Raw genomic sequence first — 12,500 nt, 5'->3', positions numbered from 1 at the left:
TAAAATATGTGAAAAATTACAAAATTACAAAACGTGCATCCGTAAACAAGCTGCTGTCGTTGACTTCGGCGGATTTTGTTATTAAATTTAGACTTACCAAGACGATTCTTTATAATATATTTATTCTTTAACATTGTTTATTGACAAAACATATATCTGATGGAGAAATATAGGTTAATAAATAAGTTTCGATTCACATTACTTGGTAATCATTCGAGAATAATGAAGGTTTTCGAACAAAAATACTTCCAACCAATCAGGTATCAGGAACCTTTCCGAGCTAAAAGGGCACCCCTGTGAGTCAGTGAAAATATGCACCGCTATAAAAAATAGAGTATAGTCAGGTTAGTTTTCTGTAAGCGATCTGACAGAAAATCTCCCACCAACACCAATCCGCACTGGCCAACGGGGTGATGAAATTGGCCAAACCCCAGACAATAATTGACATGTCTGATGCCTTGTTCTGCAGTGGACTAGAAACGGCTGCATTTGTTGGTGTTTTGTGTGTGTGTGTGTGTGTGTATATGTATATATGTATATATATATATATATATATATATATATATATATATATATACATATATACATATATATATATATATATATATATATATATATATATATATATATATATATATATATATATATATTGTGTGTATACACATATGTATATCCAATGACAACATGAATTAAGATCCTTACATTTCTTTGACGTATAGTAAGACAGACATTGTTCCGTAGGCTGTCCCTTTTCCAATACCTCAATCGAAAGATTAGAATCACTTGACGTTTCGTAAAATTGTCTGCTGCGAAAATGTGCGGCAATGTCCATTGAAAAACACACGGCTCAAAGAAAACTCAAGAACCTGCATAAACACCTAGTTCAGATTGCAAGTTTGAAATGCACTGGAACAGGAATGCTAACCACCAAGAGCAGTGTCTTGTAGGGAATAGCGCTGCCAGATGGCGCACTTCTTGGGGGAAAGAGTATCGTACGCTGGCCAAGCGTTTCGACTTCAAGTTTGTGTTATTAAGGCGAACTGTTTATAAAACAATTCATTCATGTAAATATCATCCATAGCATTAAAATAATAATTTCCATATGTTTTTCTATCATCCAAAGGTCTGAGCAAGACGCATATTCATAAGAGACATTGCAATTTATTTCATATGAAACAAAAGAAGGATTTTGAAAAACTAAATGACACCTGTTCTAACCTGCATGTCTTTGACCTTAAGGATTTTCGTCTACTGCTGTTGCGTCATGCTATGTGATACGACAGCTCATGCGCATATTATTGTTAGTAACCATGTGACCTCTGGACGAGGATTCCCATAAAATTTCCCCGATTGTTTATGGAATATGCTCCCGCGACGGAAAGACTGGAACGCTGTAAAGCATTATTATTATTATTATTATTATTATTATTATTATTATTATTATTACAAGCTAAGCTATGACCCTAATTGGAAAAAAAACTAGCTGGTATAAGCCCAAAGGCTCTAACAGGGTACAATAGCCGAGTGAGGAAAGGAAACAAGGGAAAAAAATGCGAGAAGTAATATAGAATCAAAATAAAATATACTATTATTATTGTTATTATTATTATTATTATTATTATTATAAGTTAAGCTATCACCCTAGTATGAAAAAAACAGGATGGTATAAGCCAAAGGGTTCCAACGGGGTACAATAGCCAGTGAGGAAAGGAAAAAAAAAGAAAAAAACTACAAAACAAGTAATAAACAATCAAAATATTTACTATTATTATTGTTTTTAATAATAATAATAATAATAATAATAATAATAATAATAATAATAATAATAATAATAATACTTGGAACTATAGGTAACTTATGTCGTTAACGTTGTTGTAGGTGAATGAATGGTGACGTGAGTAGCACACTTTTATGGATCCATCCACGCGTGAAACTACCATAACTAGCAAACTTAGTAAGTGAATACATCCGCTTGCGATTCTCCACATCCCCTAACCCTGCAACCATATTTTATTATTATTATTATTATTATTATTACTTGCTAGGCTACAACCCTAGTTGGAAGAGCAGGATGCTATAAGCCCTGGGGCCCCAACAGGGAAAATAGCCTAGTAAGGAAATGACCAAGGAAAAATAAAATATTTTAAGAACAGTAACATCATCTAAATAAATATTTCCTATATAAACTATAAAAACTTTAACGAAACCAGACAGAATAGTGTGCCCGAGTGTACCTTCAACCAAGAGAACTCTAACCCAAGACAGTGGAAGTCCATGGTACAGAGGCTATGGCACTATTCAAGTCCAGAGAACAATGGTTTGATTTTGGACTGTCCTTCTCCTATAAGGGCTGTTTACCATAGCTAAAGAGTCTCTTCTACCATTACTAAGAGGAAAGTGGCCACTGAACAATTACATTGCCGTAGTTAACCCCTTGGGTGAAGAAGAATTGTTTGATAATTAATCAGTGTTCCCAGGTGTATGAGGACATAGGAGAATCTGTAAAGAATAGGCCAGACTATTCGATGTATGTGTAGGCAAGGGGAAAGTGAACCATAACCAGAAAGAAGGATCCAATGCAGTACTGTCTGGCCAGACAAAGGACGCCATAACTCTCTAGCGGTAGTATCTCAACGGGTGGCTGGTGCCCTGGCCAACCTACTCCCTATAATTTCCACCCATTCTTGAATCTTGTCAATTCTTCCTTGGCAAGGAGCCTTTTCCTCCGCGAAATTACATTTAATGGACCAATACCATTTAGGGACTGTTATTTTGGGACATCTTGTTGACAAACGAACGAGGAAACAGCCACACACGAATACGTTGCCTTCTTTCTTACTTCATTGGCTTAGCTATTAACAATAACAACAGTATATCAGCCGTTTCTAGTCCACTGCAGGACGAAGGCCTTAGACATGTTTATGATAACAACAATAGTAAATGCATCAGTTTCTAGTCCACTGCAAGATAAAGGCCTCAGACATGCATATTATAATAATAATTATAATAATAATAACAACAACAACAACCACAAATGGATCCGTTTCTAGTCCACTGCTGGACAAAGGCCTCAGACATGCCTGTAATAATAATAATAATAATAATAATAATAATAATAATAACAACAACAAATGGATCGGTTTCTAGTCCACAAAGGCCTCAGACATGTCTATAATAATAATAGCAACAGCAACAAATGGATCCGTTTCTAGTCCACTGTAGGTCAAAGGGCTCAGACATGTCTATAATAATAATAGCAACAGCAACAAATGGATCCGTTTCTAGTCCACTGTAGGTCAAAGGCCTCAGACATGTCTATAATAATAATAGCAACAGCAACAAATGGATCCGTTTCTAGTCCACTGTAGGTCAAAGGGCTCAGACATGTCTATAATAATAATAGCAACAGCAACAAATGGATCCGTGTCTAGTCCACTGTAGGTCAAAGGGCTCAGACATGTCTATAATAATAATAGCAGCAAGAACAACAATAACACCAACAGCAACAACTAATGTTCCCGGTAGCCAATGCGGATTGGTGATGGGATATTTTTGTCTGATCGCTCTCAGCAAACCATCCTAGTATGGGTGGCCTTTACTAGTATAGCTTTGCTGATCATGGTGATACTCAAACCCTTTCACCCCGTTAAGGTATTCCCACCGCAGAGGAAAGGTGAGATAATAAAACCAACTATAAGTATGTGAAATGAGCTACAAAAGAAAATAATGTAAAAAGTATTACCAATGCTTCTTATGATTATAAGACATCTTGCAGTTATATGACAGGCGGAATGATGAACCATTTCATATTTCACCTTAAACTTTATTATTATTATTACTTGCTAAGCTACAACCCTAGTTGGAAAAGTAGGATGCTATAAGCCCAGGGGCCCCAACAGGGAAAATAGCCCAGTGAGGAAAGGAAACAAAGAAATATTTTTAAGAACAGTAACAACATTAAAATGAATAATTCCTATATAAACTATAAAAACTCTAACAAAACAAAAGGAAGAGAAATTAATTAGAAGTGTGCCTGAATGTATCCTCAAGCAAGAGAACTTTAACCCAAGACAGTGGAAGACCATGGTACAGAGGCTATGGCACTACCCAAGACTAGAGAACAATGGTTTGATTTGGGAGTGTCCTTCTCCTAGAAGAGTTGCTTACCATAGCTAAAGAGTCTCTTCTACCCTTACCAAGAGGAAAGTATCCACTGAACAATTACAGTGCAGTAGTTAACCCCTTGAGTGAAAAAGAATTGTTTGGTAATTTCAGTGTTGTCAGGTGTATGAGGACAGAGGAGAATCTGCAAAGAATAGGCCAGACTATTCGGTGTATGTGTAGGCAAATGGAAAATGAACCGTAACTAGAGAGAAGGATCCAATGTAGCACTCTCTGTCCAGTAAAAGGACCTCTAGCGGTAGTATATTTAGATTTATTAACAAGTACCACGATTTATGAAAATGTTTACTTTGGATTAAAACGAGGGAAATAAAAAATGCATTTTTAATCGATAATCATCATAATATTCATTTTGTAAACACTTTTCAAAATTTTAAAACAATATCATATCCCTCAGTCAGTAAACCAGATATAATCAATATTTTTTGAAGAGGTGCATTTGTACCGACTCGCTGCGGTGCCCTTTTAGCTTGGAAAAGTATCCTAATAGTTCAGTGGTTGGACAAAATAATTCTAACTAATCAGATAGAAGGAAACTATTCCGAGCTAAAAGGGCACCCCTGCGAGTCGGTGCAAGTGAGCCTCATTAAAAAAAAATTGTATATTTACCGAGGGTGTGATTCGTATTCGGAAATCACAAAAGGGAATTACCAGATGTCTTTCCCCCCCTTGGGAATGTTACTAACAGGGTTAAAAGAATGAGTTAGATCGTTTCATGAGTTACTGCGCACCTTCGTGAGGTCATTGGTAAGTGACTGTTGAAGAAAACGAGGCAAACAAGTTTTAGGGTCACTATAGTAGGTTGTTTCCCCCATAGCACACTTCTTTCTTTCGTGACCGCAGAAGATAACTATTCCCTTAATTTTCAGGTACTTTATTATTTGAAGATTAGAAAGTCCTTATGTCCTTATAAATGCCCTCCTGCATTGTTAATCCGTACCAGGTGTCTCACAAGGTAAAAATGATAGAACCTCGCATTTGTTTTTCTTTACCTATTTTAGTTTTTTCTCTTTGTTTTTATTTATTTGTTTCGCATTTATTTAATGAGATGAGGGGCGTCTGCAAATACATGCACTTTCATATCATATCATTACAATATGAAGAACACTGGCCAGAAACATCGACCCCACATAAAAGTGGGAAAAGATGCAAAGAAGAAATGAAGAATTTTCAAGTCCTATCCCTAACTGCTTCCAAAATCTTACATTTAGGGCCTAGATCATTTACCATACCTACAATAATATAGCCTGCTGCTTCAACTCTCCTTATGATATGAAACAAAATATCTTTCGTAATATCACAATTGAAGTCATAATATATTAATTGTTTTCAGGATTTAATTAAACCTCGAATTATGACACATTGAACCCGATTTTTTTTTTGCCAGCACAAAACATCTTTTCCCTTATCATACGACCATATTTGAGAAATACTGCATTTCAAAATAACCGAAGTTCTATTCTTATGAATAAATGAAAGAGACTATTTTGATTTACAGGTTTGTGGTTTTAAATCAAACAGAATATGACATGTTATATGATTTCTAGAAAACTAAATTTTATAAGACAAGGCTTTTACATTACCTGGAGTTGGAAGCTCAAGGAACTCATACTTGAGATTTCTTTTGTAGTCTGTAGGTTTAAAGTGGAGGCTACAGACCCTAGCATGTTTAACATTAACTGCGTTGCGATTGCAAAACTGAAGCCATTTCTGTTGCAGCTTCTGATCTCTAGGAAATCGATGAAATTTCACATTTTGGCCTTCCTTTCTCCTTGACTTGATCTTGCAGCCATAGACGGAACAAGTAGCCATGACTCCTCAGGACCCAGAGGATTAACGAGAATTTATCCAGAGATTAACCAGGTGGATGAAAACCGCGTAGTTAAGAGGGCTTGAGTTCTTGTTCTCCCGAGTAGAGTCAAATACAGACTAATGACATTTCTTAATCTGAACCCTAACCAATGGAGCCGCTGAGCAACATGCGCGAGATTGTTCTTATTTTTGTCGGAAGCGGACTGGTATTCTTTTAACCCTGGTTACTAAGGACTGGAAGGGACAGGGAGGCTCGGCAAGCTGGAATTTAAAGCTGTTTCCTATTGTCTGCTTCATTAATGGATAGCAATGATGAGAACAATAGCCGTAGCTTAGTCGAATATATCGGAAGCTTCTATTCAGTGCTACATGAACCCATGGTAGGCCAATAGGCTTCGGGCTTCTTTGGGCCCCTCGATACCGCCCGTTGAGATACTACCGCTAGAGAGTTTTGGGGTCCTTTGACTGGCAAGATAGTACTACATAGGACCCTTCTCTCTGGTTACGGTTCTTTCCCTTTGCCTACAAAGACACCGAATAGTCTGGCCTATTCTTTACAGATTCCCCTCTGTCCTCATACACCTGACAACACTGAGATTGCCAAACAATTCTTCTTCACACAAGGGGTTAAATACTGCACTGTAATTGTTCAGTGGCTACTTTCCTCTTGGTAAGGGTAGAAGAGACTCTTCAGCTATGGTAAGCAGCTCTTCTAGGAGAAGGACACTCCAAAATCAAACCATTGTTCTCTAGTCTTGGGCAGTGCCATAACCTCTGTACCATGGTCTTCCACCGTCCTGGGTTAGAGTTCTCGTGCTTGAGGGTACACTCAGGAACACTTCTATCTAGTTTCTCTTCCTCTTGTTTTGTTCAAGTTTTTTTTTATAGTTTTTATAGGAAATATTTATTTTAGTGTTGTTACTATACTTAAAATATTTTACTTTGTTTCCTTTCCTCACTGGGCTATTTTCCCTGTTGGGGCCCCTGGGCTTATAGCATCCTGCTTTTCCAACTAGGGTTGTAGCTTAGCATTTAATAATAATAATAATAATAAACGCCAAGCTTCCCCTAATGAGTCAATATGGATAAATATCAACACAACATCGTGTTCAAATAGAAATAAATTTCTACCTCATACTTGGGATCGAACGCTAGCCCCTTCTAATGAAAGGCCAGGTCGAAACCAACCATTCCACAAGAGGCCATAAAAGATATCGGAACCTGATGCTACCTAGCTGTCCGAGGATTTACCTGGCGAGACATCAGTCTCTTACCAGCGAGTTTTACCCAATATCCTGGCCCACCACGTGACACAATTGGTAGTAATTCATTCAAATTACCCCTAATGAGTCAATATGGATAAATATCAACACAACATCGTGTTCAAATAGAAATGAATTTCTACCTCATACTTGGGATCGAATGCTAGCTCCTTCTAATGAAAGGCCAGGTCGAAACCAACCATGCCACGAGAGGCCATAAAAGATATCGGAACCTGATGCTACCCAGCTGTCCGAGGATTTACCTGGCGAGACATCAGTCTCTTACCAGGGAGTTTTACCCGATATCCCGGCCCACCACGTGACACAATTGGTAGTAATTCATTCAAATTACCCCTAATGAGTCAATATGGATAAATATCAACACAACATCGTGTTCAAATAGAAATAAATTTCTACCTCATACATGGGATCGAACGCTAGCCCCTTCTAATGAAAGGCCAAGTCAAAACCAACCATGACACGAGAGGCCATAAAAGATATCGGAACCTGACGCTACCCAGCTGTCCGAGGATTTACCTGGCGAGACATCAGTCTCTTACCAGCGAGTTTTACCCGATGTCCCGGCCCACCACGTGACACAATTGGTAGTAATTCATTCAAATTACCCCTAATGAGTCAATATGGATAAATATAAACACAACATCGTGTTCAAATTTTTAACCCGCAAACTGAATTTTAGCATCGCTCATTAACAAATTCTATTAAGATTGATGTATTCCAGTGTTCTATATGATAGTTATATACCTTTTAATTTGTGCCATAAGAAAAGCAGAACATTGACAATTATTCCTGTGGGATCAGTGTTTTCTATTTTCACCAAAATGACTACAGATATTTTTGCATTGTTGAGAATACCTTAACCCATAGGTTTTCTGGACTTATAAGATATTTCTGCCATTCTAGCTACCCGTTGAGGTACAACATTTAGTTATAGGATCCTTTGACTGGCTAGATAGTAATACATTGGATATCTTTCTGGTTCCGGCTCATTTTTCTTTTACCTATAAATACACCGAATAGTCTGGCATACTTTTATACGCATTTTCATCCTTCCTCATACACCTGACATCACTAAAATAACCGAAAAATTCTTCTTCATTCAAGAGGTTAACTATTGCACTGTATAATTGTTCAGTGGCTACTTTCTTTTTGGTAAGAGTAGAAGATACTCTTTACATATGGTAAGTAGCTCTTCTAGGAGTACATTCCAAAATCAAACCATTGTTCTCTAGTCTTGGTTAGTGCCATAACCTCTTCACCATGGTCTTCCACTGTCTTGAGCTAGAGTTCTCTTGCCTTTCCTTATTTTCTTTTCAATGTCATTGTTGTTTGTTTACAAAAACACTGGAGTGTGCGTCTTTCATAAGGTCATTAGAGGTTTTGTTCATGAACATTTCTCGTCCAGTAATAGGTGAATGAAACAACATATACAAAGTATTCCATTTATTGAAAGCCTTTGTTTCCCTTTTGGCTGGAAAGTAAATTGCACGATGCTTTTAGCCATAGAATTTTGTACTATAACATTGTGAGTGTCACACATCCATATTACAAACAATTGCACTCAATATTGCAAACAATATTATCAAGTTGTGTTTAGCGTATAGATCTGGGACAAATAAATCTTGTGGGATGTTTCACTTGAAGTGTACGTGTGTACACACATTTTATATATATACTGTGTATATATGTATGCATATATGTATACTGTATATATGCTATATATATATATATATATATATATATATATATACTGTGTAAATATGCACATATATACACTATATACAATACGTATGTAATATATATATATATATATATATGTATATATATATATATATATATATATATATATATATATATGTATGTATGTATGTATGTATGTATGTATATATACATACATGCACATATAAATACATGAGTATGTTTCTGTATACATACGTATACACATACATGCATATTCATGTATGTAAATATATAAATGGTGTATAAGAATGATTATAAACGTCTGGAGACAATAACAAAAACAACACAAAAACAACACAAAAACATTAACAATAATAATAATGATGGTGATGATGATAATGATGATATATTCTACGTTTTACCTTTTACCTACGAAGCTTTGAGCCATGCTTAATCCAACTATCTTTCTAGTTATAGAAGTTTTGAGAAATAATAATGGTAATAATAATGGTGATAATAATAATAATAATAAAATTGTAGATTGAACTCCATTGTATTCATTACTCTATTGTATTCATTACTTTTCTTATATACTTTATTTTCTATTTCCTTTTCTCTCTGGACTATTTTTCCGTGTTGGAGCCCTTGGGCTTATGGCATCCTGCTTTTTTCAAATAGTGTTGTAGCTTGGCTAATGATAATGATTATAATAATAATAATCTACTTAATGTACACTCTCTAATGAATGTTCCAGTCTAAACGAAAATGCTTAAAATTTATCATAGAGTAAGCTTCAAAATTTCAAAATTTAATTTTAGAGAGAGAGAGAAATTTCCTTGTTTTGAAGCTCTTGTTAAACTTTATAGAGTTATTTGTGTGGTATTTATTGGTACAAATCGTGTCGACACGAGAATAGTTACAGATGGCTTCAAACTGTTGGAGCCCTTAAATATGCGGCCCCGAGACTATATAATAAGCTCCCACGAAACATTCGAATGATTGAAGACATTAAAGGTTTCAAGAGGAAACTGAAGACTTTCTTATTTAAACAGTCTTACAACAGTGACAATTTAACAGTAAATGAACAATACGTGATCTGAAACGATAAATACTATGAACGAACAAGGTAAAACGACAGCGGAGGTCCTGTAGAAAATGGGGTTCTCCTGCTGTAAGGGACCGGAAAAGCAGCCATCAAAGTAAAGTAAGTAAGTAAAGTATATGAGAAATTTGAGTTTCCCAAGAGTATCACAATCAGAGAGCTTCACTTCCGGCGTAGCTTAAGTTTAATTTTTTATTAATGTAAAGACCAGCCTGACAAAATCCCCATGGCCCTACCTAGAGTACCTATATAAAACAAGAGCAGCGCCAACCTCAAAACGGGGCGTCATTTTGTTACCAGCAGCAGAAGAGGAAAGTTGAAGGAATGTCATTTCGTCAGACTCACAGAAAATATCAGAGTACATGAATGTTATTAAAGGAGAATGAATTTGAATAATTTTGCATGTAATGATGTTAGAATACTGGAAAGTGATTGGATAGAGAAGTATCATAATCCTGGGATGTCATTGTTTATGAAAGTAATAAGTCTACTAGAGAGAGAGAGAGAGAGAGAGAGAGAGAGAGAGAGAGAGAGAGAGAGAGAGAGAGAGAGAGATTCTAAACAAACTCCTAGATGAATTAATAATGAAATTTGCATTACATATTGGATTTTTTTGGGAAAAAAAAGTGATCATAATGAAACTTACAAAATCATATATGAAACCGAAGGATTTAAAAAAAAAAATAAGTTTTTTTTATTATTACACAATCAATATCACGTATATATGGTCAACCCCAGCACCAATTTCTCACACAAAAACCTTTTTAGAATATATAAATATATATATATATATATATATATATATATATATATATATATATATATATGTATATATACAGATATATATATGTATATATATATATATATATATATATATATATATATATATATATATATATATATATATATATGCTTTCTTTAGCAACGAACGATTATTCTTGATATTTTGGGATATTGTTTTACAATATCTATGATGAACGTAAAAGAATCGTATCTTAATTTTTTTTTTAAACATTTTGCCTTATACCTTTTAGAAGGTGTACTTCTAACAACTTTACATCTTAAGCCCTGACCACACGATCGAGCATGCCCGACGGGCAAACAGTGATACCAGACTACAATAGTTAGTGAGAACGAGGGTTAATGACATCAGAAGCGGAAAAACCATGGACAGGGATCTGGCATCATACAGTGTTGCCAGATCCCTGCCTTTAGTGTTCCCGCTTCTGACATCATCAACCCTCATTTTCACTAACTATTGTGGCCTGGTATCACTGTATGCCCGTCGGGCATGCTCGATCGTGTGGACAGGGCTTAAGGATGTAATTCAGTTGGAGACCTTACGGTTGCACTTTCACAAAACATCCAAATCTCAACCAAATGCAAAATTGGCTGTAGATCGTCATTTTTAGGTTTATTTCAGAAGTAGGTCATCTGGAAGCTATTCAACTTCGAAAAGGTGTTTTGTGGCTTTTAGTTGAACTTCCTTTTATGCTTTATTTAAAACAAAGGATATCAGTGTCAATGACCTTCGATGTTAGGATGCCAGAAAACTGAAAATCAGTCAGTCAATCGTCCTCGCATTGGCTCCGCCCACTTCCAAAATATCTGACGTTAACAACTTGGTCACTGGGGAGGGGTGGGGGACATTTTTCGATAACACTGTTAAAGATTTGCCGTAAAAAATGGTAACAATCCTGGAATAAATATTGCCAGGTATTTACCTTTTTAAAAACGAATACATTGACATAAAGGAGTGATATTACGGTCACCAACTCGTACAAGATAATAACAAAGCAGGGTAAAAATTACGGCCGCCTGTATTTTACTGAAATACGGCTGAGAACAGAATATTTCCTATCAAAATTTTGGGTTTTTATAAGTGGTTTAAGAGGTTTCAGACACCCGTGCAGGTAAACTCTCCCTCTGGGAGATGAGAATTCCCGACGTCTGGATCTCTTCCATTTCTGAGGTACTCCGGACAGAAGTTCGACGTGGCCTTCCAGATTTGGGACATGTTCTGAAGAAGAGGACAGTGGCATGATTGATTTAAATGCAACAATAACAGCAGCAGCAATATCAGTAATAACATTGGTGATAAAATGATGACATTGGGCTTATAGCTTCTTGCTTTCCCAACTAGGGTTGTAGCTTGGTAATGATAATAAAAATAATAATAAAAATAATGATAATAATACTGAAATTCTGCTATAGGTAATGACTTAATTATATAATGTCTTCGAATAACCAATTTACTAATGTTAAGCACACATGCATAAAGATTGATTAACATGTATCTATGTATTAATCATATCATTGCATGTAGGAAAGCATTTTCTCTCTCTCTCTCTCTCTCTCTCTCTCTCTCTCTCTCTCTCTCTCTCTCTCTCTCTCTCTCTCTCTCTCTCTCTCTCTCTCCTACTTACTTCACACTTTAATCC

General features: G+C 35.9%; 2 protein-coding genes across 4 annotated transcripts in view; both read right to left on the bottom strand.

The window, feature by feature from the left end:
* The window catches only part of LOC137656828 (sodium- and chloride-dependent glycine transporter 1-like), a 206,079-nt gene that overhangs the window by 136,082 nt on the left and 57,497 nt on the right, over positions 1-12,500 (bottom strand). The window contains exon 1 of one of the 3 annotated variants that reach the window (XM_068391150.1): positions 703-973. The exons of 1 other annotated variant lie outside the window; for it this stretch is intronic. In XM_068391150.1, coding sequence (XP_068247251.1) covers positions 703-731 — 29 coding nt within the window. In that variant the 5' untranslated portion in view covers positions 732-973. Of the gene's footprint in view, positions 1-702; positions 974-12,500 lie in introns of those variants that run through there. One more of the 3 variants, XM_068391149.1, reaches the window with a different exon arrangement.
* LOC137656831 (sodium- and chloride-dependent glycine transporter 2-like) overlaps positions 11,362-12,500 on the bottom strand; it is a 12,522-nt gene continuing 11,383 nt past the window's right edge. The window contains exons 6-7 of the mRNA XM_068391155.1: positions 12,486-12,500; positions 11,362-12,079 (exon numbers count right to left, since the gene is read on the bottom strand). The exon at positions 12,486-12,500 is cut by the window's right edge and continues 171 nt beyond it. Coding sequence (XP_068247256.1) covers positions 11,957-12,079; positions 12,486-12,500 — 138 coding nt within the window. The 3' untranslated portion in view covers positions 11,362-11,956. The remainder of the gene's footprint in view (positions 12,080-12,485) is intronic.

This window comes from Palaemon carinicauda, chromosome 17, assembly GCF_036898095.1.
Source record: "Palaemon carinicauda isolate YSFRI2023 chromosome 17, ASM3689809v2, whole genome shotgun sequence".
Classification (NCBI taxonomy): domain Eukaryota; kingdom Metazoa; phylum Arthropoda; class Malacostraca; order Decapoda; family Palaemonidae; genus Palaemon; species Palaemon carinicauda.
This window is presented reverse-complemented; position numbering and strand designations above follow the sequence as displayed.